This window comes from Arvicola amphibius, chromosome 4 (genome assembly GCF_903992535.2).
Source record: "Arvicola amphibius chromosome 4, mArvAmp1.2, whole genome shotgun sequence".
NCBI classification, from domain to species: domain Eukaryota; kingdom Metazoa; phylum Chordata; class Mammalia; order Rodentia; family Cricetidae; genus Arvicola; species Arvicola amphibius.
The window spans coordinates 12,327,981-12,355,210 of record NC_052050.1 but is presented as its reverse complement, the minus strand read 5'-3'; the positions used below and the strand labels follow the sequence as shown (position 1 = coordinate 12,355,210).

Here is a 27,230-nt window from a genome sequence, read left to right as displayed (position 1 = left end):
TGAGTTCGAGGCCAGCCCTGGTCTACAAGAGCTAGTTCTAGGACAGGCTCTAAAACTATAGAGAAACCCTGTCTTGAAAAATAAAAACAACAACAACAAAAAGAAATAGGATGAGGCCGGGCGGTGGTGGCGCACGCCTTTAATCCCAGCACTCGGGAGGCAGAGGCAGGTGGATCTCTTAGTTCGAGGCCAGCCTGGTCTACAAGAGCTAGTTCCAGGACAGGCTCTAAAAAAGCTGCAGAGAAACCCTGTCTCGAAAAACCCAAAAAAGAAAAAAGAAAAAAAAAGAAATAGGATGAGAAGGACCCCACTTCTCCTTAGCCATCGCAAAAAGAGGCACTGGTCCATTGACTCAGAGGTACAGGAGGTCCCAGGGCCCAATATGGAGTGTCAAGAACACAGTTCTCTCTCCTTCATGCAGGGTATCATTTTCCCTCATTGGATTGCTTTCAATAACTGCTTTTCACAGGAAATCTATGGATTGTTCCTGGGGCAGTGCAAGGTGGGTGGGGGCAGGTATCTCAAGTACAGGTTAGAGAGGTCTCAGTTTTACTTCCCACATTTGACCTCCTCTCTCATAGGTCATTACAAGTTTTTTTTTTTTTTTGGTTTTTCGAGACAGGGTTTCCCTGTAGTTTCTAGAGCCTGTCCTGGATCTAGCTCTTGTAGACCAGGCTGGCCTCGAACTCAGAGATCCGCCTGCCTCTGCCTCCCGAGTGCTGGGATTAAAGGCGTGCGCCACCACCGCCCGGCTACAAGTTTTATTTATGTAACTATTTTATAATGTACACACCACCGTCAGAGCACAGCTGCTTCCTTTAGAATCCTGCCTCATACAGGGTAGATCCTTGACAAACACCAAACTGAGGCTGGCTTTGGTGTGCTTAGGGGCTTATAAAGATAAAGACCTTTTGTAAATGTCCTCTTATTAAAAAAAAATCTGAAAACACTCAGCAACTCTAGAAACTCTAGAACAGTGGTTCTCAACCTTCCTAACGCTGCAACCTTTTAATATAGTTTCTCATGTCATGGTGACCCCCCCCCCACCAGAAACTGCAATTTTGCTATGTTATGAATTGCAATGTAAATATCTGATATGCAGGATATCTGATAAGTGACCCCTGGGAAGAGGTCATTCGACCCATAGGTTGAGAACTGCTGATCCAGAGTCTTGGCAATCAGGATAAGCACATCTATCCTTGCTCCCATTCTTTCTCCACATGGGGCTTTGTTTTAGAAGACAAGTAATCTAGGCAGAAAGGGACCAGGGGACCGGGATAGACTTGCATTCAAATGACTATAATCAAATGTGTCTGTTAGAGCTTTCTTGAAGTGGTTCCTCGGAATAGTATCTAACAACATAGGGCCTCCGCTAAAGTAGGAGCTAGGCTCTTGCACGTGGTTATCCCTCTGCAAATACAAAGCAACCTACACTTCTCTGAACTATTAAAAAGCTCAAAGGAGAAAGAGGTTACGACTGACTTTGTGCTGAGAAGATAAAGGCTCTGGATGGTCGTCGGCATTAATACCTGTCGCAGTCACGTCTGGGCAATCGTTGACCAAAGTTCAAAGCCACCTCCGCCATATGCAAGGCTGAGGAGTGAGCCACGGGAAACATGGGCCTGTGGCCTCTCTCTCCACCGCAGCCTCCCTCTGCCTTGCACTAGGAGCGCTGCTGCAGAACAGAATACTGTCCAGCCTTTCCATTTACGATTAAAACAAAGAGAGCAAAATCCCCAACCATGAGATGAGATGTAAGGACAGGAAACACGATTCATCCCACTAATGGCATAAAGACCAATCCACAGCTTGTTCGATGCCCAGCAGCCAGTATCTTAGATGCCCTCCTTTAGAGACCCTAGGACCCCCATCAAACTTCCCATCATCCACTACCCCACGGCCAGTCCTGTGGCTCAGGGATCCTCAGTGCACACACCCAGAAGAAAGGAGTAGGACTCTGGCTGTCCTGTCATTCTCTAGGCCCCACAGGGAGCATCGTTGGAAGTGACAGCCACATGCACATGCTCCGTTTCTACCTCTGCTGATCTCTCTGTGGCTTCACACGTTTGCCCGTGGAGCCACTGTCTCCATATTCGGAATTGTAATGATTTTTACACGTCATTTACTTTCTTTGTTTTTACCATCTTTTCAGAACGCTTCCCCTGGTGCAGTTTCTAGTCTTTCTTTTGGTTCCTAGAATTACGAGTAATTTTCTGGGGTCCGGCCTTCGTTGCGCACTCCAGCATGGGGGAGGGACTGCATGCTCCAAATAACGCAAGCTGTAAGCAATTCTGATTTCAGATTTTTGGAAATTTACCCATACCTGATGAGAAATCTTTGGGATGAGACTCAAGTCTAACCAGAAAATCAATTTGTACTTTGTCTATACCCTCTACACATAACCTAAGTATAATTTTATAAGATATTCCCAACAATTTTGTACATGAAATAAACTTTGTGTTTTGAGACAGGGTCTCGTGATAGCTCTCTGGTTGGCCTGGAACTTGCTATGGAGACCAGACTGGCCTCGAACTCGTGGGGTGCTAGAATTAAAGGATGTCCAGCTCAAACAACGTTTCACAATGTAAGCTTTCCCACCTGTGACATCATCTTAGTGCGCTAAGTTTCAGACTTGGCAGAATGTTGAGTTGGGGATGCTCAGCCGATGATGGGATCCAGCTGAATCCCAGGCATCCTCACTTGGCGTGTCCATGTGAATCTCAGCTTTTAGTTCTAGCTCCTACCTACACCTGTCCACGGGATCAGTTACCTCTGTGTGCAGAACAAGGCAGTGCAGGGAAAGGTTCAGGACTTTTCTAAAGGGTGGACTGACATCTGACCTGTGAGAGGGGGTGACTCAGAGAAGCATATGAGCTCTGGGTCTAGACAAAAGTTACAATCTTGGTTTTGCATGTTATTGGCTATCTGATCTTGGACAGTTCTTTGGCATATCCAAGCCTTTGGTTTCTCATTTATAAAAGGAAAATATGGGTGGGGGGCTAAATAAAATAATATAGGCAGTTGGCACATTACAGAGATTCAATATATAATGGCCATTAATTAGGGTTAATTAATTAGCAACATTACTATTGCTAAAATATGGCACACGCAGGATGTGGCATCTTCTCTTGTTACAAGATAGAATATTGTCCCAGGCAATAGTCAGGACATAGTTATACTGAAAGACATTATCACTGTTTATCTGAAATCCAAATTTAACTAGGAATCATGTGGGAGGGGTTGTTTGCTAAATCTTGCAAACGTAACTATCAATATTATTATTATTATTATTATTTAGCCAAAAGGTTATAAAAACATCATGCTAAAGTTATTAAAAATACACACACCCACACACACTGTGCAGTTCAGAGACAACCACCTGGTGACAGAGCAGGACGATGCAAGCTCTTTTTTTTAACCCTGGGATTCTCACGCATGTACCCTCCTCTTGGATGTGGTCTCTTCTGGAGCGAAGCCAAGTCTATACTCCCGCTTAAAGGACTCCCCTTCTCCACACTGAAACTATGCTGCCTGGGGAATCTGACTGATCTCCATTCCTGACATTCTAACAACTTGTTATCTTCTTGTGGGATTTCCCAAATAGCGACAGACTTGTTTATACATCTTGTGGCCCTCAGAGGCTAGGGACAATTTGTCAGGGAAGGTTAGGGGGTCAGAGTATGCCTGAGAAGCCTTGGGATCTCTGCCAGACAGCAGAAAGGGAGCCAGAAGACAGTCAAGCAGAGAGCTGGGGATGAGGTAGCCTGGTAGGAGTCTATAAGGAGAAGTGAGGGAACACTAGCTGGGAAGACAGTGAGGTTGCGAGTCAGGCCTAAGAGCAGGGGGTGGGAGTGGAGCAGAGGCTGCAAACTGGGAAATCCAGAAACTGAAATTGTTAGTACAAAGTACACACAAAAGAGAGCAAGGACAGCTGTCGGGGGAGCCGGGATTTGAGGCTGGGATATCTGAGCAGATACTTGTCTGTCTAATACTTCCTGAGCAAGGAGAGGCAGCATCACCCACTCACAGCCTGCACAGCCTCATCACAAAATGAAAATGCCCCTGCTCCAGAGAAAGAGAATCAAGAACGTGTGTGTGTGTGTGTGTGTGTGCGTGCGTGTGTGTGTGAAAATGGCTTCCTAAAACCCATCGCTTTGTAAGCTAACTTTAAAACTTAACCGAAACGAAACAGAATAATAGCAAAGACATAAGTAAAGATGATTCCCCATAACCCACCTCCCTCACAATATAATAACGTTATGATGGTAAGAATAACACCTATTCTTAGATACCTCACATGTTGTATATTGCTCTAGACACTTCTACAAATGATCCTGCTTAATCTCCTAAAGAACTAACCTTAGGCGTAGTTTATAGATTAGGAAACTCAAGTTCTGAATGGCCCAGGAGTTTGACCAAAACTAGAAGAACTGGGTTCCTTCCTAGGGCCTGGCTCTCTTCAGCACTGTGGCCGCTCATCGCTGGGTAACAGTGTGACCCTGTCATGAGCAGCACTAGATGGCAGTGTGACCCCTCCTGGGGTGGAGGAGGACCAGGGACAGAAGGGTTAGTCCAGAGAAAATAACAGGGCCCAGAGGCAGACTCAGTCTCTACCCAGGGTTCTCCCTGTAGGGTCAAATGTTTTGGGGAATGAAAGAGGGAGGGGGGAGTCACACACTTGACCTTTTGTATACCCTTAAGGTATAGGAACTGAAAGGAGAGAGACAGACAGACCAGATCCTCCCAGGGCTGGGAAGCCCTTACCACCCAGTGTTCATCATCTGATGAAGCTGACAACCCAAGGCCCTGGACACCTGCCAGCCTAAGAGCCTCCATTCTCATGCTCAACAGGCTTTTGCCTCCGTTGAGGGGAAACAGATGTCAAGAATCTCCTTGTTCTCAGAAACGACCCCGTTCTTCACTGTGACGAAAAGCAAACCTTTGCCTTTCTCAGGCCTCGTGGAAGATGCTCCAAGCTCTCTGTGTGACCCTCTCCTCTCAGTGCAGGTAAAAGAAGAGGAGGAAATAGGGTCACCTGCTCATGAGAAAGCCACAACACTCATCCCTGGTCCCAGCCCCTCCCTCCACAAGGGATTCGATGGGCCCTGCGCTGCTGGAGAGGGAAGGGCAGCCGTGTGATGTTTCTTCTTACTGCTCCACAAGAGCCAGAGTGCACACACACAGGAGAAAGAGAGCTGGAGAGAGAGAGAGAGAGAGAGAGAGAGAGAAAGAGAGAGAGAGAGAGGTGAGTACAGCAAAGAAGACACAGCCCATGCAGAACCCACCACCATGAGCCTGTGCTACACCATGCACCCAGTCTGGCCTCTACTTCCCTGCTCAGAGCATTGCCAACGGCTGGCACACCCAGGTTTATAAAAACTGGAAGGTACAGTGGCCTGGGGGCATGAAGATGCTTCCTCAGGGAGAAGGCCCATTGGCCACACTCCCCAGAAGTCCTCCAGCTATGGTATCTACAATGGGCTAGCACAGCTCCAAGGCCACCCCCCAAAACAGACAGTGTGAAGGTCCTGTTCTCACCTCCCCACACCCCACATCCACACAGCTGAGCCCCAGCCAGTCCCCACACCCCACCCATGTCAGAGCCAGTGAAGGGCATGCTGCTTCCACCCCCCTCCTCCACAGGAGAGAGGTTTCCAGAGCAGTACATTATCCATTAAAAAGAAAAAAAAAACTCTCCCACCCGGGTTCTGTATTTTACTAGATGGTTCTGTCTCCATAGCAACTGAGCCTACAAGACCTTGGCAGTGATCCGCTATCTGACAAGAAAAACATGGAAGAGGCTGCTAGGAGAATGGTAGCCTGAAAGCTGGCTGATGCGCCCCAAATGTATCAAAGGAAGAGTCATTTTGGACACGAGTCCTAATGATGTCCCCAGGTGATGCTCTCTGGGGACTCTTAAGTCCCTCTCCACACACCTCAGTGCTACTTCAGCTACTTCAGCTGCATCCTGCTCTTTTCTCTCCCCACTGTGCACTTGCACCTCTCCCCCGCCACCCAGACACACCCTTCCAGGTCCCTTCTCATGCCCAGAGGCCAAGCCTTAGCAAGGACACACCGGGTTGAAAAATCTCATTCGGATTTCCAAAGTGTGAACGACTCGGGCATCACATGGCCTGCTCTACAGCCTTCATTCATTCACTGTGACCACTCTCTACCCAGGACCCTGGCAATGGCCTCCTCTTCCCTTGACCCCTAGGCCACAGAGCCATAAATCAGACCCTGATACCATCATCAGTCTCCAAGGAGAGGTAACATTGCCTCACAGACACAGATGGACGTGTGGATACCCTCCCAACCTCAGAACCTCCCCAGACCCTGTCCGGAACGCATCAAACATACCTGGTTTACCTTAACTTCGTTTGGATTGGTCACGCGGTCCAGGCCGTAGTCCAGAACATTGTTCATCCCAGGCTGAATGGAAGGAAAACAATAAAGGGTCACCGCAGGAAGAGTCTCTAGTTTCTGATCAACTTTGGCTCTTTGCCAACCTGCCAACTGAGAGACGAGGCTGAGAAGAGCTAGTGGTCTAGCCCAGAAGGAAATGTGAGGGTGTATAAACCCCCAAATGAGATAGAGAGCTTTCCCAGGGCTATTTGTCTGTTAGTACAGACACCCAGCACTCAACACAGCGGGAAGGAGAGAGGGAGGGGAGAGGGAGAAAGGGAGGGGAAGGACAGATAGCTGTTTGTGCATCACCGTAGGAGAACGGATAGATGGATGGACGACGGATGGGATATGTATCATGGTCAGACAGATGGATAGATGGATGGATGGACGACAGATGGGATACGTCGTGGACAGACAGACGATGGATACATGACAGATGGCATAGATTATGGATGGATGGAGAGCCCTGAAACAGTAAGACCACTGAAATTGGTACATGAGACTCCCGGTTCCTCCTATGGATCTCCTTCATCACACTCTGCAGCTGCCACCTGGGCTGGGTTAGAAGGAAGCAAGAAGTGCATGAGTCGTGCGCTACCCCCATTCCAGCTCCTAGTTTGCTGTTTCCCAGATGTGCCAAACCTCTAGAGCTGTGGTTCTCAATCCATTGGAGGGTCAAGCGACCCTTTCACAGGGGTTGCTAAAGATCAACGGAAAACACAGATGTTTACATTATGATTCTTAACAATAGTAAGATTACAGCTACGAGGTAGCAACGAAAATAATGTTATGGTTGGGGATGGGCACAACATGAGGAACTGTATTAAGGGGTGCAGCATTAGGACGGTTGAGAACCACTATCCTAGAAGATACTTCATCCGGTATTCACTGGCCCAGCCATCTGAGAAGCAGAGATGATCATGCCTCCTGCCTGAAAGGTACTTCTAGGATTTATCAAGATAGAATATGACATAGAACATGACACCATCAACAGAGAGCAGTTGTCACTGAATAAGGGCCTGGACTGTCGCTTAAGGTCACGCATGTGAAGGTGGAACCAAACCTGCGTCAGCAATCTGTCAGTGCCCACTTCCTCTGGTTAACCCCCCCGCCCGGCACCCAGTCTTACTTGGCCTCTCTCATGTACTTGAGGCCAGCAATTGAGGTTTTTCACTTCCTTCTGTACAAGCAAGTGTCGGCACGTATTATTAATGAGGCTGACTTCATGCGGCAGAGAGACGGCCCTGTCGTCATCAGGTCTTAGCCCATCAGCAGAATCGAGAACATTTTTCAGTCAGAGGTCAGGCTGCTAGATTGCAATCTAGGACATCTGGTTAACTTCAGATAAACACAAATAATTTAGATCCCAGACATTTTGGAGGAGTCGAGACATAAATTGCTTGCTTGGTTGTTATTTTTTGGTTTTGGTTTTGGTTTTTGGAGCATGAGAAACAGTCTTTATGTACTTGAACTCACAATGCAGCACAAATCAGTCTAGAACTCACAATCCTCCTGCCTCAGCCTGACCTTACAGGCTCATATCACCACGCCTAGCTCCAATAATTTTACACTTATTGTATATCTCTATTAAGAACATAAAATAGATCTTGATAGAAAATAAATTCTGATATCAACTATTTTATACAAAACAGTTGTCGCTGAGGCCAGGGAAGAGGGTAAAAGTGCTTGCCGCACAAGTCTGAAAACCCAAGCTCATGCCCTAGGACACATGTGGAAAGTCCGATGGTGTGGTGCACATCTGTAATCACAGCCCTCCTCCAGCATGATGGGTGGCAAGTACGGAAGAATCAGCCCAAAGCTCACACCAGGAAACCTAAGGTGCGCAACACAGCTACAGGAAGAGAGACCCTGCCTCAACACAAGATAGAAGGAGAAACCCAGCTCCAAATGCTGTCCTCTGACCTCCATGCCCCTTCTGGGATAAGTGTGTGTGTGTGTGTGTGTGTGTGTGTGTGTGTGTGTGTGTGTGTGTGTCTGTGCTCACACACACAATGCGAATCATTAAAAAATGGATACCCTGTATTTGACTTGCTAAATACCACATCCTAGCTCAGCAGGCTACCAAAGAGGCAAATATGGGGTCTACAGACTATACAAGGAAGAGGTGAGAAGCAAAACAGAAGATGTGTGAGAAGAGTGTGAGAAAATGGAGTCCCCACCCTCACCCTGTTACCTGTGGGCTCTGATGAATACTACCTATGTTCTAGACACTGGGCTAAACCTTGAGAGGATAGTGAGTATGACCCGAGACTCCTGCTTTGAGGGTACATCCCTGATAATATACAGGGACATTTCCAGTCTTGGGGATGGGGAAATCCCTTAGTTGTCATACGAGGATAAAGGACAATAATGATAAATGTCACAAAGAGACACCACAGAAGTCCCAATCAGGTCCCAAGAAGATCTAACCTCATCTGAAGAAGGGAAGGATGTGGCCATCCCACGAATGCTTTCACCTAAAATGGCCTCCAGGGATTTCCCCTACGTCTGCTACAGAGACACCCCCACCAGTGTCACTGAAGATGGATGTCACACACATACACACTTTCACAGTGTTTGGTCTAACACACCAACACACCCCCTCAACTTACACAATGACACTCATCTACACATATGTTCTCACACATGTACCCATATTCATACATGCTCAGTGCACACTCAGAGCTCACCCCACAGTGACCTACAGCCACAGTCCAGCCCCTTTCACCGGCACCAGCTGCCTCAGTAGCCCCATGGGGTCATCTGCTCCAGGCTTGAGGTGGCTGTTTAACTGTTCCTTTGAACTGGCCCCGCAGACGACAGCAAATAGGCAGTAGGGGCCTCAGTTTTATTAAGTGCATAGCTGAAACCAGTTCCAAGGCCACCTCTGCCACCCAGGCTCAAGGCCACATCTGGCCTTTATTGCTCTGCCATCCTCTCCAGTTCCTGCTCACCACCATCCCCCACCCCTGCAGATTTCTTCACCAGCTCTACCAAACAGCCAGACACCTTCCTCTGGCTGTACTCTTCCCTTGGCCTCTCTAATGGGCAGCAACGCCTTAAGTCCCAGCTGAAGAAGCTGTAATCCCAACCACTGTCTGTCCAAGCTCCCCCAGAAAGCCTCCGAGGCTCATTCATTCATTCATTCCTCTATCAGGCACTTAGTATAGCCTTTCTCCTACTGTAATGACTACCAGAGCTTCTGCAGATACACATTCTGGTCCATGGGTGGATATTTAATTTAAGGTTATCCAGAGCTCATTGTCCATGTGCAAGAACTAAAGGCAACCGGTTGAGGTGCTTCCCGCAGATGCCTTCTGCCCTGGTGTCTCCTCACAGAAAGTCCTTCAGGGATGCTTGAGCTGTGAGCTTCCCTCCTTCAACGGGAGAAGCTGTGAGCACCAGATGTGACATCTCAATTAGATCCCTTAGGCATAAACAAAAGGGGCCATTTGCTAAATGCCTGGTAATCTGACAATGACATCAGCAGAAATCAGCTTGCCAGGGTGGCACCGGGACAAGGGCCTTCTACCTAGTCACCCATGAGCACCCTCTAGTTCCCTCTCACAGGCCAACCCTCGCCTCCCTAAAGCTGCAGGCCCTTTTGGCCCCTGGGTCAGAGAGGATCAACAAAACACTACTTGTTTTATAAACAGAGTGAAGCAAGGAATGAGGGGAAGAGAAATGAGGCTGAATGGCTTTAGGCTGGAGAGCTAGAAAATTCTGCTCCCAGCACAGCTCGGACGTCACTTCCACACGGAGGCGTCTCCTGGTGCCTGGGCTGATGGGAGATTCCTTTCCTCTACAAGCTTACACAGCACCCTGTAGGTTATTCATTCATCTGCATAACAGATGTAGTCGCGTTTTCCTTCACGGTCCTTGAGAGCGTGAACCCTGTCCATGTCCATGGCTATCCAGCTCATAAGCCAGGTATCCCCACCGGCTCAAGAACACCTAACATAAAACAAACATCCAAAAGTTGTGTTGCTTTTTTTAAATCACCATCAGCATCTATCAAGTGTTCTATACAGTTTTATGATGCAGCACTATATTTCAGACTACTTCCTAGGTTAATGAATGACCTTCGACCCTATCATTTAAATAGCTTCCCAATGGCCCATCACATCGGATATACCTTATTTTGTCACACTCCACTGCGGGGCATTTAGCTCAACCTCAGCAGAAAGCGGAGAGCAGACACCTTCTTAGTTGGTAGCTATGTATGTGGCCGTAATGAAGACGTCTTTATTGAATGTTTATTCACGTGACAACTTGCCTTAGAACACAAGGCCACAAAAAGGCCTCTCTGCAGAAAACCAGACCCGAGTAATGGACTGTACCCTGAGAAGACACTGAGTGGGGCCCAGGTGGCTTAGTGAAGACACGGGGAAACCTCAAAACAGTTTGTGCAAGAAATCACGTCTCAGGCTAGGGCTGTAGTTCAGTTGGTAGAGTGCTCGCCTAACATACATGAAGCGCTGGGTTCCATCCCTAGCAATGCATAAACTGGGTAAGAAAGGCAGGCAGAGCAGTCCAAGGTTGTCCTTAACTACGTCGGGAAACCATTTCTCCCTGTGCTCGTTTATACTGTTTGTATCATGCTCAGTTTGAATTCATGTCCGATCTCACCCTCTGCTAGGGATGGCTTTTCTGGGGACAGCATCGAAGGGAAGCTCTTTATTCACAAGTGCACAGTACGGACTCAGTGATGGCTAGCTGGTATTATATGCCCAACACTCCTTTCCTGGTGGTCGAAGCCCAATAAGGAATTTAAGGCTGAAGAAAGAGACAAATGAGGGGCTGGGAGATGCCTCGGTAGTTAAAGCTCTGGCTGCACACACATGAGGGCTCAGATCTCTAGAACCACATAAATGATGGATGGGTGCAGCAGTCAGACTATAATTCCAGCTTTAGAAGACAGAGAGGGGATCCCTAGAGCAGGCTGGGTAGTGAGACTAGCCACATGAGTGAGCCCTGGATTTGACCCATGCCTCAATGAATGAGGTAGGAAAGCAGAGGATGATTCTGATGCCAGCCTCGGGCCACTACATGTACACATACACCCATGTGCCCCACACCTGCAAACAACAAGCATATATACAATATACACACATGTGCGCACATACACACATGCACATGCACACACACACACGAACAATGTAAGCATACAAGAAATTGGAAAGAACTGAAAAAAAGGTTACAGGCTAATGCACAAGTAAACAGCTCATGTGCTAACTGTGGCCACGTCACACTCTAATCTACCAGGTGGCCACAGTAGGTCCCCAGAACTCCTGCTCAGCAGCTACGGAGCCAAATGCTCGGCTTGCTACGGCTGGCTCTTTTCCCATAGCGCTGAGGGTTTGTTTAGGTCTCCTGGAGACAGTCTGGCAGTCTGTGGGCTCCAGGGCTCCCGAAGCTTGTCAGACAGATTGCTCTATTCCAGGCAGAGATGTTCCTTGAATAGAACACCATCTTCCCTGGGCTGTCCAGCAAAAGGGGAAGAGTGTTCTAGGGGAGTCAGGGACAGCAGGCCCCACATACAGTCCTGCCTCATTCCTGAACTAGTTGGGTTTCAACTGAAGAAGCCAGCAGTGAGGGAGAACAGACAGGAGGAGTGGTTTGTGTCCTCCACATTTAATTTTAAAAAAAGATTTATTTATTTATTTATTTTATGCATGAGTGCTCTGTCTGCAAGTACAACTTTATGCCAGAAGAGGGCATCAGATCCCACTATAGATGGCTGTGAGCCACCATGTGGGTGCTGGGAATTGAACTCAGAACCTCTGGAAGAGCAGTCAGTGCTCTTAACCTTCAAGCCAACTCTCCGGCCCTGTCCTTTGTATTTTAAGACTGCCCCAAGCATATCAAACTTAACTAGAATTCCCCCACACTAACAAAGCGGCCCGGTCTTGTTTGAGCACGAATGTTTACGTTTATGGAGCATCGGTGACTCAGAAAGTTACACGCAAACTAAAACACACAAGGACATCAGGTGACATCGTCACAGGAGGCAAAGGGAGCATAGGGACTAAGAGACAGCACTCGTAGTGAACTAAGTGTGTGCATTCAGATCCTCTAGCACATGTGAGAGGCATAGGTGGACAGAGCACAGCACCCTGAGCCTCAGTTTGCTTATCAGTAAAAGGGGAATAACACGCCTTTCCACAGAGGATTGCGAAGAGCAGATAAAGGAATGAGAGCGGAATGCTTGGTGAGATGTGAGTTTTCAGCTCAGATCTGCTATGTTGGTGGCAACAGGGATGACAGATGACGGTAAAGGTGGTGCTGGTGGTGCTGATGGTGATGATGATACCGTGGTGGCGATGCTGGCGGCAGTGTTGGTGATGGCGGTGGTGATGACGGTGATGACAGTGGTCACTGTGAGGGTGGTGGCGACGCTGGTGGTAGTGGTGACGGTGGTCATGGTATTAGCAGTGAAAATGTGAAGTGAAGGAAGTCATGGAGACAAGATATATCATGTTAGTAGGGCTGGGAGGAGGCAGGGAAAGGTGCTTATGCAGAGAGCACATCACATGGACTCGTGTATCTGGCTGTGAAGAGCCCCTCAGACACTTCCCCAGTGGAGGCTGAGAGCTTACACCAGGAAAATTAAGGAGGACCTAGGTGATCTATTATGCATTTCTTTCCTCTGGCCTTCTGGGTAAGGAAACCAAGGCAGGGGGAGGGGTCCTGTGCAGCTCACTGAGCAGTCCTTTGTAAGGGCTTCAGCCACAGTGGCCTCCTCCTACCCACGGAGGAGCACACAGGAAGCACACAGGAAGTCATTCTCCACATTGAAAGGGAGAGGGTTCCCTCAGGTTTGGTGCCACAGGGCACAGGGCCAGCTCAGTAAGTGTGAACCCACCGTTCCCCTTCATCCTCAGCAAGCTGCTTTGGAACACACGAGCAATGTGAAGTTCACAAAACATCCCCACTCCAAAGCCTCCGATGGGGCTCTGGGACTCTGTGCTCTGTCATCCACACCCAATCCCCAGGCACCTGCGACAGGCACCTAAGATTTGTTTTTGCCCTGAAGCAAAGATAATCCAAATAAGCTACTTGGGAATTAAGCCCGGAACGTTCACTTCAGCAACACAACTTCCAAACCCGCACCCCAGTGGCAACACCTTAAGAAAAATCTGTGGGCAACATACAAAGGTAAGTAAATAACCAGACTCTGGTGGGTTGATGGTGGGTTTTAGCACCACCCCTGGCTCCATTCACTTCCTGTTCTGAGCATCTCTGGCCATTTCAGGAGGCAAGGTCAGTAAAGGAGGAGGAGAAAGGACGTTTGTTCTGAATGCTCCACTTTCTTGAATCTCTGTCTCCTCACCCACTTTCTGTAACCCCAAGGGAAGAGCATATGACCTTGACACAGGAGGAAACTGAGGCAGCAGAGATAACTCTAGCAGGAAGCTGGGGAATGAGACTGCCATTTCCTAATACTGAGCTGGGACAGGCTACATCCATTACACATAGCCTATCTCTTATTAGAAGTCCCAAAGTAGGGTTAGAGAGATGGCTCAGTGGTCCAGAACACTGGCTGCTCTTGCAGAGGACCCAGCTTCTACTTCCAACACCACAGGCTGCTCAGAAACATCTGTAACTCCAGTACCACAGGATACGACACCCTCTTTTGACCTGTGAGGGCACCAGGCATGCACCTGGTACACATACATACATGGAGGCAAAACATTCACACACCTAAAATAAAAAGAAGTCCCAATGCCAAAGAAGCAAGGTGCTCCAAGCAATGGGATGCTTGAAAGCCTGCTCAGTCCGTCCACCTTCCTCCCATTCCAGCTGCTGACCTGAACCAGGGGAGGAAAAGATAGAGCTGCAGTTTTGGCTCTGCAGACTGTCTGTTATCACAGATTTTCTTCTTACATTCTTTTCCCAAGGAAGAAACGACAACAATGAAGATGTCTAAGTCCTCGTGAATGAGTTGATTCCCGTGACTCAGACCAGGGCAACACTTAACCCTGACGGACAAGCCGCAAGCACAAGGCCTCTTCATCCAGGTCGCCCACACTGAACAGATCCTGCGGCTAGTCCAGTTCTAACCCTAGTGAGCAGGGCAGCCAGAGGTAGCTGGGGCAAAGTGGGGAGACAGGAGAGTGGGAAAGCTCAGAGGGGATAGGGAGCCCATACTCACAGGGCTACGGTGCACCAGCCAGTACGCCTTCTCCTGGCAATCCAGCGCGTACCTGTCAGCTTTGTTCCTTTCCTTGCCAGTCCTAAAAAAACAAAAAACCAAACAAACAAACAAAAAAGCTATTTTCAGGCCAGGAGTACTTCATATCTCTTGGTCTAAGACAGCATCCATTCCTGATGCCTTAAACCACCTTCCCCATCTGCTCAGACAACTCCCAAGAGCCATAATGACAACAGACATCAAGCACTGCCAACATCACACTTCTGCTCTGGGTACCACCATCACCATCTTCCTTACTGCGGGAAGCAGAGATGATGACCACGTGGGCCAAAATTTGATCTCCCCGGCTTCAGACTGGGTTACTTGCTTTGACCAACAACATGATCAACATGGGGACAGGCAGATGCCAGTCCACAGCAGAGATGTGGCACAGCAATGGTGGCTTCAGAGTGTTCTATTTTCTCCCTACCTGTTTGTCCTTCTCTGTCCCTCCAGTGAGTTAGAGACAACTCAGCTTATTTTCAGTCCTGCTGAGGACTTAAAGGTTATCCTGTTTTGTCTAACCATCTCCTCGTGGCCGCTGCAGGAGGAAATAATGTGGGCCTCCTCCTCTCGAAGGGAAGAAGCACTCATTACCACACCCAGTCCCACTTCCAGGACTAGCCTTGCTCACATTTATTAACGTCTGCTTTACCAGGCAACGTGAGATGACGCACGCACCCTCCTCACGACAGAGCCGGTGGATTTATTTCCCCATTAATGTTCTGTGAATAACATAATAGCATCCAGAGAGCCAGATGGGTGAGCACTGCCATTTCGGCAGGGGGTTTTACCAACCTCCTCTGGAAATTAAATAGAAACACTGTTATGCCCATTCTCCCATAACAACCTAATGGGTTTTCCTCCAGGTTAACCAGGCTGACTCCTCAGGAGGATGGACCCAGAGAAGCCTGAGGCTTGCACAGTTTCTACAATGCTAGTCAGTCTTGTAAATAGAGCCAGTCTCTAATGCTCCCAGCAGGCCTTTCTGGCTTTGCTCAACAGCATCTATGTGATACATACGATGGCAGGAGAGCTGTGACAGACACAATTCAAAATAGCCAGTAAATGAGGAATTCATTTAGGTGATCATGTGACTTCTCTCCACAACAGCATTTGTTCACTTTCATTCATTCATCGATTTATTGATCTCCCACTACGTTCCAATTACTAGGAGTCAAAACAGCCCCAGCCTTCAAGTTTCTTTCAGTCTAAGCATTACATGAACATTCAAGAAGTAAATATAGACTTGCCTACCACATTTTTACTATGAGAAACTATAAAGCAAAAACAAGGATGGTCTCTGTAGTGGTTCTGAACTATGTCTCCATGCCATTTCCATTGGTGGAAGGGTCTATTTCCCCTCCCCTGGGAACCAGGTGGGATTTTGTGCTGTTCTTCACCAATAGAAGGTCAGGCGCAGCATGAGCAATGGCTGGGCCACAAAAGGAAGAGCAGTCACACTGCCACAAGAGGAAGAGAAGAGAAGGAGGAGGGCAGAAGGAGGGGCTCAGCATAACAAAAACTACCCCATGGGTCAACCCACACGGCCCATCTAGTTTTGTGGCAGGGTCCTAAGTCTGAAATCAGAGGTAGTCTTTGAGTTAAGTTGTGGAGTCTCAGAAGAAATAAGCCTTTCAGGAATTCCCCATCCCACTGCACCTGGAAGTGAAGAGAGGAGAGAATTTCCCAGGAGTCTGGGTACTCGGAGATTTATCTAGAGCTGCTGGAGGAGGAAGTGGGAGCCACTGAGAAAGGCTCTGAGCCGCAGTGCCTGCAAGGGTTATGTCAGGGTGTGTGGGTGGCTGGGATTATCCCAGTTGGAACACAGAAGTAGAGGGGAGGGCATGGGGGGATAAACACAATTCCATCTCTGTATTCCTGGGGCCAGCTTAGGAACCAGCTCGGAACCCACTAGGAATGCAAAACTGTACACGGAATAGAATTTGATCATTCTAGCCCAAACAAGCAAGCTTGATTAAATAAATTTAATCTCTTCATGCCTCAGTTTCCCAACTTAAAGAGAGAGGATAACCATGGCTGACACATTCATGCCACGCACATCTTCTATAAAATAAGAGGGCACCTGTGAACCCCAAATGAAGTCTGGCAAGCAAATATCAATGGCGTGTTAGCAAGTTCCCTCTGTGTTGCTTTGTCTCAAACATGTCAGGCAGGAACACTTTGGTGTCTGAAGGAGTAGTGAGATCTCTCATCAGTGCCCCATGGGGGCACGGCAGTGAATCTTTAATTGCCAACACCACTGGATTAGAATTACCTAGGAGGCACGCACCTGGGCATGACCATGAGGGCGTTTCTAGAAAAGTTTAACTAAGGTGGGAAAACCCATCCTGTAGACAGCACCATCACATGGGCTAGACCGAACAAAGAGGCAAAAGCAAGCCAAGTACCAGCATTCATTGCTATGCTTCCTGCATGTGGGTGCAATGTGACCAGATGCCTTGGGCCCCTGCTGCCATGGACTAGACCCCCAAACTATGGGCCAAAATCCTTCACTCTCATGTACTGTGGTCTCACTTCAGCTCCTAGATTTGTCATTCTGGGTCCTGAAGTCAGAGAAGGCACAACAAAGCAGCAGATGACCTACAGCTGGCACAAATGTGAGCCAGAAACAAACCCTGTGGGGCCTGTGAATTGTCGTGGGGAGCAGGCACTGCCGATTCAACACTCCACACTCTGCTTCAGCCACAGAAAATACCTGCACAGGGCAATCTCTGTCTTCTACCTGCTTAGAACACCCCTCTCTCCCCCTCCACCCACCACCAACATCCTTCAGAGTTAAAGGATTCTACTTCCGCAGCTCCCTCTACAGACCCTGTCACATGACCCTCATCTCACATACTGCATCCTACTGTGTCAAGTCTGCCGGATACGCTGGGCTGTGTCCTCTGTTCCCTAGCCCTAGCCTGGACTTTATCATAGACACGCTCACCGTGGACTGGTTTTAATCAAAGGAAACGGTGGGATGGGAGGATGCGTTCATTGGTAAGGTGCTCGCCTCCCAAGCACAGGGGCCCAAGTCTGACCCTCCAGAACCCACATAAATAGATAGATAAATATTTTTTAAAACTACACATGGTTTCATATCCTTGTAATTCTAGCACTGGAGAGAGAGAGAGGGAGAGAGGGGGGGGCAGATTCCTGGAATTCTCAGGCCAGTCAGCCTGGATCACTTAGAACTGCATAGTCCCAAGCCAGTGAGATGTTCAGTTTCAAGGGATAAGAGGGCTGGTATCCGTGCTTCACCAAGGTTATCATCTAACCGGAGCACACAGACACACACATCACACATACCACATACCACACACGCACACACACACACACACACACACCACATGCACACACACACATACACCACACATACCACATACACACACACACCCCACATACCCCCCCCCCCCCGAAATTTAAGTTAAATAACACAAAAGGAAAGAAGGAGAGAGGAGAGACGGCCCATAGACAAGACCTGCGACCACATTTCACTCACCGGTACTGCTCTTTGGCCTGCATAATGACAAAATCCCACTTGTAATTAATCTTTTTGTTCAGGAAATCATAATTTTCCTAGAAGAGAAAAACAAAATGAGGACAGCCTGTCTCCCAGAACGGGCCACAAATAACAAGGCACAATGCTTCAAGTCAGCAAAGGATACCCTGGCTCCCCACAGCCCAGTATCTCCCATAGCTTCATTGTCCTTGGCTTCATTTGCTTTGTTTAAAATAAATGTATCCCCCCCCCAAAAAAGAAACAAATCTAGGCAGTAGTGGCACACACCTTTAATCTCAGCACTTAAGAAGCAGAGGCAGGCAAATATCTGAGTTTGAGGCTAGCCTGGTCTACAGAATGAGTTCCAGGACAGCCAGAGCTACAGAGAGAAACTCTGTGTCAAAAATAAATAAATTAAAATAAGAGAAATGTATCCTAAATCTTATTATGGAGGAAAAAAAGGTGGACGGTGGCAATAGAAACTATATTGAACAACAGAATCTAGAAAGTGAGATTGGCCCGGTGGCACAGGCCAGTGATCCCAGCTTCTCAAGGGGCTGAGACAGAAGGATCCTAAGTTCAAGTCGAAACCGAGGAGTACAGTGGGATCCTTTCTCAAAAAACAACAACAAAAAAAAAAACTAAAAGAGCTGAGAGTATAGCTCAGAACTTTGCTTACTATAAAGAAAGAGAGAAGGAAGGAAGGCCTGCAAACTGTCTGAAACTATCACAATGAAATCCAATATTTTGTGCTATTAATATATGCTAATAAAGAATTCACAAAGATTAACCCTGACTTGCCGTGATGGATGGATGTAGATGGGTAAGGACAAGTTTTTAAAAGAATTAAAACCCATAAAGATCATTGCCCTCTGCTGGATATGTCAGCCTTATGTACTGAGTAAGCTTTTGGGGTCAACTTTACACCCCTTAGAGTCACCTGGGAAGAGGGACTCTCAATTGAAGAACTGCCTTGATCGGACTGGCTGTGTCACAGAATCTGTGGGACATTGTCTTATGGGACTGTTAATTGATGTATGGATCCCAGCCCACTCCAGGCAGTGCTATTCCTAGGCCGGCGGTCCTGGACTATGTAAGAACACCAGCTGAGCATAAATCAGTGAGAAAGGGAGTAAACAGCAGTATTCCTCCACGGTTTCTACTTCAGTCTCTGCCTCAGTTTCCCTCAGTAATGGACTGTAACCTGGAAATATAAACTTAAATAAACCCTTTCTTCCAAGGGTTTTTTGTTTATTTGTTTGTTTGTTTTTTGGTTTTTGTTTTGTTTTGTTTTTTTGGTCATGACATGTATCATAGCAACAGAATGAAAGTAAGATGCCTTCTGACGTTTCAGACATGTTCTTTGGGAAATCTGACCCACTCACTCCAAAATAAAAGTCTTTCCTGTCCTATTGTTTTTTTTTACCCCAATGCATTTAAGTTTAAATTTGTTCATCCAGGGCTGTGTGTTATCATGTATATCAAGTTATATCATTTGAGTACAAAAAAGGAACAGAGTAGCCTCAGTGTCCCCAGTAATCACCAAGGCAAGGGCTTAGACCACAGCAGGAGAAAACAGAAGAGACACATGAAAAAGAATGTTTCAGTGAGCTGTAATCAAATCAGTGAATGGGCAGATAAATGGACGATAGGTGGAAGATGGATGAATGGATGGATAGGTGGATGATGGATGGATAATGGTGGATGATGGAGAGATGGATATAGATGGATGGATGGTGGAAGGACGGAGGATAGATGGGTAGATAAACGAGTGATGGATAGACAGATGTAGTAATGTAGGGAAGAGAGAAAAATAGCTCATGACTACACACATTCCATTCCATTATAAAACTCTAGTTGAATATGCCTTTGTACCTTTTCATATTCTTCTAAAATCCCTTTCTTCTTGATATTCCGCTTAGCTAGATAGATGGCTGGAAAAGAAAGCAATGGTATTTCCCATCGTTGTCATATTCCAAAACCCCCAGGTAGTCAAAAAAGATGTTCAGCCAACTAGATTCCATCCCCTTTCCCCATCCCAGCCTGCAGGGATACTTCCAATACAGATGTGAATGGACATAAAGGTCGCCATGACAGCTAGACAAATGTCGCCCAAATGTAGCGTGCAAATAAGCAGTGTGTTAGGCAAGGGCAGAGGCATACAAGAAGTGAAGTATTTACCGTAGTCTGTGTCTTCAGCTGGCCATTGCTGAGTGGGCCAGAAATATGGTGTCTACGAAAGAAAGCATAAAACCATGGTTACCCACAGGGCTGGGACCTCATGGACCCTCAGCCCTAGAATGAGAAAAATAGCACTACCTTAACCCTCTGCACCATTTCTAAATCCCTGAGCGGTGAGAATATAAGGCCAACTGGTCTACCCCACATTAGCATCTAAGGTCAAGGTCAAAGCTCACCTGAAACCGGTAGAGACTGCTGTCAGGCTTGAGGATAAGATTCTTGGGATCTTGCAAGGGATAGATGTAGCCGTACTTGACAATAAAGTTGCCCAGGTTCTGCGCCTCTGGGGAGAAGGAGTTTCCAGATAAAAGTTAGGAGTGGGGCCAAAACTCGAATCTCATGGGTCAGCCTGCCCCCCAAACTCCAAGAGAGTACTCTATCCTTACAACATAAGACCTGAAGACTGGGAAAGAGGTTCTTTTTCAAGGATTATTTGATTTTTATGTGCATATATGTATATGTAGTACATGTGTGTGAGCATAAGCATGTACATATGTATAACATCAGGTCTCTTCTATTGCTCTCCACCTATTGGGCCTCTCACAGAACCCGGAGCTCATCATTTCAGCTAGAGTAGTGGCCAGTGAACCCACAAGGCCTCTCCTGCCCCACTTCCGGCTCGCAGGGTGGGGTTTACAGACTTGGGCTGCTTTTTGCGTGAGTGCTAGGAGCTTAAATTCAGGTCCTCATGCTTGTACTGCAAGCATTTTACCCACTGAGTCAGCTCAGCCCTTGCCTTTGCTTTTGACTCTGTTTTTTTTTTTTTATTTCTGAAGGTCCTGTCTCTCCAATTGAGATGCAAATTTCTTAATGTCTCCTGCAAAGCCTCCTCTGTTATGGAATATTATTTTAAGATGTGTTACATTTGTTTATGCTGTGCAGTATTTGCTTAATGATGCAAAGATGTGTTGCCTTCTTTTATGTTGCATTTGTTTAACGCTGGAAAGCTGTGTTACTTTGCTTGTCTAAAACACCTGATTGGCTTGATGAAGAGCAAATAGTCAATACTTAGGCAGGAGAAGGGATAGGTGGAGCTGCCAGGCAGAGAGAATAAATAGAAGGAGAAATCTAGACTCAAGGAAGAGAGAAGAGGGAGGAGAGAGAAAAAGAGGAGAGGAGGATGCCAGGGGAAAGCCACCCAGACACACAGCCAGTCATGAGTAAGAAAGAAAGAAATATATACAGAATAAAGAAAAGGAAAAAGCCCAGAGGCAAATGTAGTTAAAGAGAAACAGGATAATTTAAGCTAGAAAAGCTGGCTAGAAACAAGCCAAGCTAAGGCCAGGCATTCATAAGTAAAAATAAATTTCCATGTATTTATTTGGGAGCTGAGTACGCTCCTTTTTGGTTTCCCCTCTAGTACCACATGCACAGCAATCAGTAATTGCATCGGCCAAGGCCTCACCCAGGTTAGAGATCCAAAGGCGCTGGATGATCCACTGTAGAACATCACCTCCTGCAAAACAGAGACGTAATTGATCTATGCCAAGACCTTGCAACTTATGTAGCCCAGGACCACAAACTCTCCTCCACGCTGTGCCTCCTCACTGCTTGGTGGTGATCCTATCCCTGAAGAGACCCCACCCATTCACTCAAATAACTCAGAACAATTCAGATCCCCCGTGACCTGATTCAGATCTGCAGCTTAACCTCCACTATACATGGTCTTTTATTCATTCGTTTGCTTGTTTTTTATTGTGAGGCAGTCTTACTACGTTGCCCAGGCTGAGAGTTAAATCGCTCGATTTAGTCAATGTCGTCTTGAACTCATAATTCTTGTTTCTATCTCTCCCACTCAGTCTTCACCTCATTCGCTATCTTTATCTTTTTACCACAAAATCATTTAAAGACCACCACTCATCAATTAAACAGCAAACAGACTGAGTCTTCCTACTTGGGAAAAAAAAAAGGTAGGTTTAAGGTCAGCTAGGGTTCTGAATGGAGTTTGCACACACAAGAGTGAACCAGAACCTGGGGTTGGAATTGAAGAAAGGCTGAGAGCAGCGATGGTCCTCCTACATCCAAGTCTCTAGGTATAACACTTAGGAGCCAGAGAATTCTAAATTCAAACCTTAAAGTTTGTGCAAAGGTACTTTTATCCCAGTGGAGGAGGGAACCTATTTTAGTAACGTTTTGTAGGTTGATACGAAACTTTGGAAAGTAGAATGTGGGCTCCCTTTGTACTCCTTCCTCAGGCCCTGCGCGTCTCAGGTTATGGAGGGGCACCACACAGAGCTAAGACTGTGTAAAACAAAAGGCAGGAGAGAAGAGGCAGGCAGAGATGAGTCAAGAGAGGCGATGGACCCATTTACACATCCCTGAGCATTTAGGTTTATCTAAGGATGGAGACAAAAATAAGTTTGGAGAAGTCTGGAGCAACTGTAGGACCTGTGGGAGTTCTGAGCTCATTTCTCAGCCCGAGGCCTCTAGCCTCACTACCAGATGCTCTTGTACAAAACTCCAAAGAAAAACAAGGTGCCCAGAACCAATCCCCCCAACTCAGACACTATCTGGTAAATGCCAATGGCCGCATTCTCCACATCCTCAGCCTGATTCCCAAAAGTTAAGAGTCTGGTCCCTACCCGCATAGGTACTAGCCCACAAGGCATGCCAAAGGTCAGAGCTCAAGGTCCTGTCATTGGCATCTTTGCGGCTAGCCGTCACAAACGATACTTCCCTCTTCAGAGGTAAGGAAAGGACATTTCTTTTATAGCCTTCCAAAGAGGTCCATTGTGACCTACTGTGTGGACTTAATTATCTGACACAGTTATGGTTAAGTATGAACGACCTGTACCTCTTCCTTATATATTCTGTAGACTGCGACGGATAACCAACCATTCTCTGTTGGTACCCACATGCCACCACTGCCACTTCCAACATCTTCACCTCCTGTGACTCTCAGCTTTGACTCACCCCCAGTTGGCAGTGCCCAAGCAAGATGCCTCATCTAAAATCCTAGGCCTCTGTGTGTCAACCAACATTCCGCTCCATTCCTCTCTTTAAAGGCATGCAGCTTGCAAGTCTGCCTCAGGCAGCCATCAGGCTGGTTAGCACTCTCCACTAAGGAGCCCAGGGCTTTCTCATCCACTTAACTGCTTCCTGAAATAGACCAAACGAATTTACGGCGCCACTAGCATCTGCACCTCGGGGGACTGTGCTGGCGGCACGGCAGGCTGGCTGTGCAGGCTCCACAGCCGACCGTTCCCAGAAGCCCTGCTTCCTGCCGTGGAAGAACCTGGATGCACATCTGCCGTCACTGGCTCTGTCTTGGCAGGGTGGGGGCTCCCCCTCATGATCCGTTTCTACAGAAGGTGGAACTCAAGAGAAGACAGGGCAGATGGGTAGCCTCACCCAAATCTAGAAACCACGTATAACCCGTGTCCACAGAAAGAAAGCACACACACACACACACACACACACACACACACACACTGATACAGGATAAGATGGAGGCGAGTCTCAAAGCCAGACTCAAATTCAAGGTCCCTCATGAATGGGCTCAGTGCTATGGGGCTCAACCCTTAGCCTTGTCCTTGTTTCAATACTGGGGATTGAACCCATGATCTCATCCACCTTAGGCAAGAGCCACAGCTACAGCCTTCTCGGACTTCTTTATATATCTATAGCCCCTTCTAGAAAACAGGGGCTGTCATACCCACCCCTAACTTTATCCTGGTTGTTGGCAGACTCGGAGGAGGAAACTGCCAACTTTCTCAAGCTGTGAATCAGCTGCCACATGCTGGGCCCTTGAGCACCAGGGTCTCTTCATCCCTGCACCTTGTCTCAGACAGGGCTTTCTGTAGCCACTCTAAAGTGAGAAAGCCAGAGAAGGGCTAGGAAAGGAGTATTTGAGGGATTAAGCCCCAGGCGTCCCACTCACATCTAGGGCTCTCTGCAAAGCTAACTCAGAATTAATCCACATACTCAGTGAGCTTTTGTTAGACATCCTTACACAGACAGCCATGCCAAGTACTGGGGTTACCAACCAGCAAGCAAAGAACTTCCCACTGAAGGGTCCTCTAGTCCAGAATTAGCAAATTCAAGGCAGAAATGACCAACAGTAGCCGGGATGCCTTCAAGGACAGCTGCCTCTTAAAACAATGTGAAGAACAGAGATACCCAACAAAATCCTACCCGGGGTCTCCACTCTTTAGATGACCAGGGCCACTCTATTCCCACTCTCCCACGTGTCCCTGAACTACTCCAAAGCACTCCAATCAATTCCTATTTTGCCCCAACAAGCCATAAGTGGGTCTTTGGTTACTTGTGTGGGAGAAACCCTTGACAATACATTGCCCCCATCCTGATTTTCTCACTGTAACCCATGAATGGAGACCTCTGCCTGAGAGATGGCTCAGATGTGAATGAGCTTGTGGTGCCCTGGGGTCCTGCAGGCAGCAGATGCCTGATGAGTAGTAAGATCGCCCGCCAGTGCTCTGTCCCTCCCCGTAAGGTAGGACAGGTATGATCACCCTGGCGGGTTTTTCTGCTTTGTTTGTTTTGCTTTTAATCAGGGACACATTCAAAGCCATCAGAAGGATGATGGAGACAGCAAATCTCTACAACATGAGGGCATCTTATATGAAGAATATACAGTTTAGGTGCTGGGGACCGCTCAGTTGTTGAAGTGTTTCACACACAAACATGGGGCCCGGAGTTTGATTTGCAACACCCATTTTGGGGTGGTTGTTTGTTGTTTTGTTTTGTTTTGTTTTGTTTTTAAAGCCAAGTGTGATAACAAGAAGGCTGGGGTGATAGACAGGCAAGTTCAAGGCCAGTTAGGGACCCTGTCTCAAAAAACAAGGTGGATGACCCCTGAGGAACAATAACTAAGGTTGATCCTTTTCATGCATGTGCAGAGAGAGAAGGGGAGGGAAGGAGAGAGAGAGAGAGAGAGAGAAAGAAAGAGAGAGAGAAATACGCTCAGCGCATGGGTAGGGTCAAGAGTGCAGGTTCACAGATCCCTGGCTCAGAGACACAGTTGACTCATGTAGGCACCAGGCCCTGCCGTCACGTCTTCTCTAATACAAAACCTGATCATAGAACATAAGTAACAGACCAAGCAAAATACATTCTCATGCTCAAACCCAGCACCCTCAACACACTACTCTCCCCAAGCGATGTTCTGGACTACCCTTAAAACTCCTGCAAGGAGAAACTAGGGGCTCCATCCCCATGGGAAAGCTCTGAAGGGTCTGGTGTGAATTAGAAGGAAGATAAAAGCCTTGGTTTCCCAGCCAAAGAGTAGCAAATATTTTAGTTTTGTAAACCTAATGCGGTCTGAGCACAGCCATATATCACACCTTTGCAGCTGGAACAACAAAGCAGCTGTCAATCACACATAACAGAAATGAAGCCTTACTTATAAACATGGGCTGTGGACAGTTTGGCAAGTGTCTTAATTAGGTTTCTATTGCGGTGATAAAAAACACCTTAACCAAAAGCAGCTTAGGAAGGAAAGGGTTTATTTGGTTTATATATCTCAGGTCATAGTCCACTGAGCAAAGCCAAGACAGGAACCCGGAGGCAGGAACTAAAGCAGAGGCCATGGAGAAGTGCTGCTTACTGGCTTGCTCCTCATTGCTTGCTCAGTTTGTTCTCTTATACAGCTCAGGACCCAGGGGTGGCACTATACCCCCTCCACGGGCCAGGCATGCCCACATCAATCATTTAACAAGAAAACACCCTATAGCCTTGCCTACAGGCAATCTACCTGAGTCTCCTCTTTCTAGATAACTCTAGCTTACACCAAAATGACAAAAACAAGCAAACAAACAAGCAAACAAAAACATAATAAACCAACCAGGACAGCATGTGGGCTCAAGGTTGCCAATCCCCTTGTGGGTTTTGTTTCGAATCACGACCTAAGCCACAAAGCCACATCACCTGTCATGGCGTGAGGGACGCTGGTGACCAAGACCCTCTGGTTCTGCATTCTGACTCCCGTCTCTGGGTTCTGCATGTCCTTCACCAGTGCTTCAATCTGCAAGACAGAACAGAAAGAGCCTGTTGAATGGAAAAGTCATTCCAGAAGCTTCCCACAGTGCAAACAGGATCCGAAGATGCAAAGGGGACCCAGGGACTTCCAACCTGGCCCAGGAGCCAAACGGGCACTGAGCAGCTACGGGACAACCGGAACCACAAGTGAGTTCTGCAAACAGACACCGCCCTCGCTGGAAGGCCTCAAAGGGATGGATTCTGGCACAGGAAAAGTGTGAAGGCTCAAGGTCACACTGCCCTCAACAAGAAAGATTCCGGTAGACAGACAGTGAGGGAGGCATGGGTGGGGGGCAGTGCCCAGTGACTTTGGGAGACAGAGAACTGAGGGAGATGAGGTGCTGTTTGAAGTGGGAATGGCAGGCGGAGGTCGGGTCACAATTGGCTTTACACGCCATTCCTGAGTTAGGTTTTGGTCCAGCAGCTGTTTCTGGGGAACGTTTTAGAAAATGTGCCCATAATAAAGACAAGAACATGGAGGCAGAAAGAGGTTTTTCCAAAGTAGAAAAAGATGAGGTGGTCCATGGTCTATTCAGAGTTACTGCAACCGTCCAGGAAAGATTTCGAGAGGCTCCTTCCCTTGTCACCACACCCTCAAGTCATCCCAGCATTAGAGCTGATGAACCGCGGATTCCACTAGAACATTTTCTAGGATCCGTTTCTCACTTTTTCCTCTTAATATTTTGGGAGGTCTACTCTCGCCATCCTACTCAACGTTACAACTTTACACCCTCAGATCTCCTAGTCCCCAGTTGCTTTTTCTATAGCATTCAACTTCTAACACACAAGGCAATTGGCTTCCGCATAGTGTTTACATGGTGTCTCCCTTTGCACCTGGAAATTCGGCTCTTGGAGGCTGGTCCTTTTCTGCCGATGTCTCCT

At 47.4% G+C, this 27,230-nt stretch overlaps 1 protein-coding gene across 3 annotated transcripts in view; it reads right to left on the bottom strand.

Moving 5' to 3' along the window:
• Window positions 1-27,230, bottom strand: part of Rgs9 (regulator of G protein signaling 9) — a 70,407-nt gene that overhangs the window by 29,338 nt on the left and 13,839 nt on the right. For 2 of the 3 annotated variants that reach the window (XM_038328072.1, XM_038328071.1), the window contains 8 exons: window positions 26,238-26,334; window positions 21,757-21,807; window positions 20,528-20,634; window positions 20,292-20,343; window positions 19,986-20,044; window positions 18,111-18,187; window positions 14,564-14,645; window positions 6,361-6,432 (listed from right to left, as the gene is read on the bottom strand). In XM_038328072.1, the coding sequence (XP_038184000.1) occupies window positions 6,361-6,432; window positions 14,564-14,645; window positions 18,111-18,187; window positions 19,986-20,044; window positions 20,292-20,343; window positions 20,528-20,634; window positions 21,757-21,807; window positions 26,238-26,334 (597 nt within the window). The remainder of the gene's footprint in view (window positions 1-6,360; window positions 6,433-14,563; window positions 14,646-18,110; window positions 18,188-19,985; window positions 20,045-20,291; window positions 20,344-20,527; window positions 20,635-21,756; window positions 21,808-26,237; window positions 26,335-27,230) is intronic. The other variant, XM_038328073.2, reaches the window with a different exon arrangement.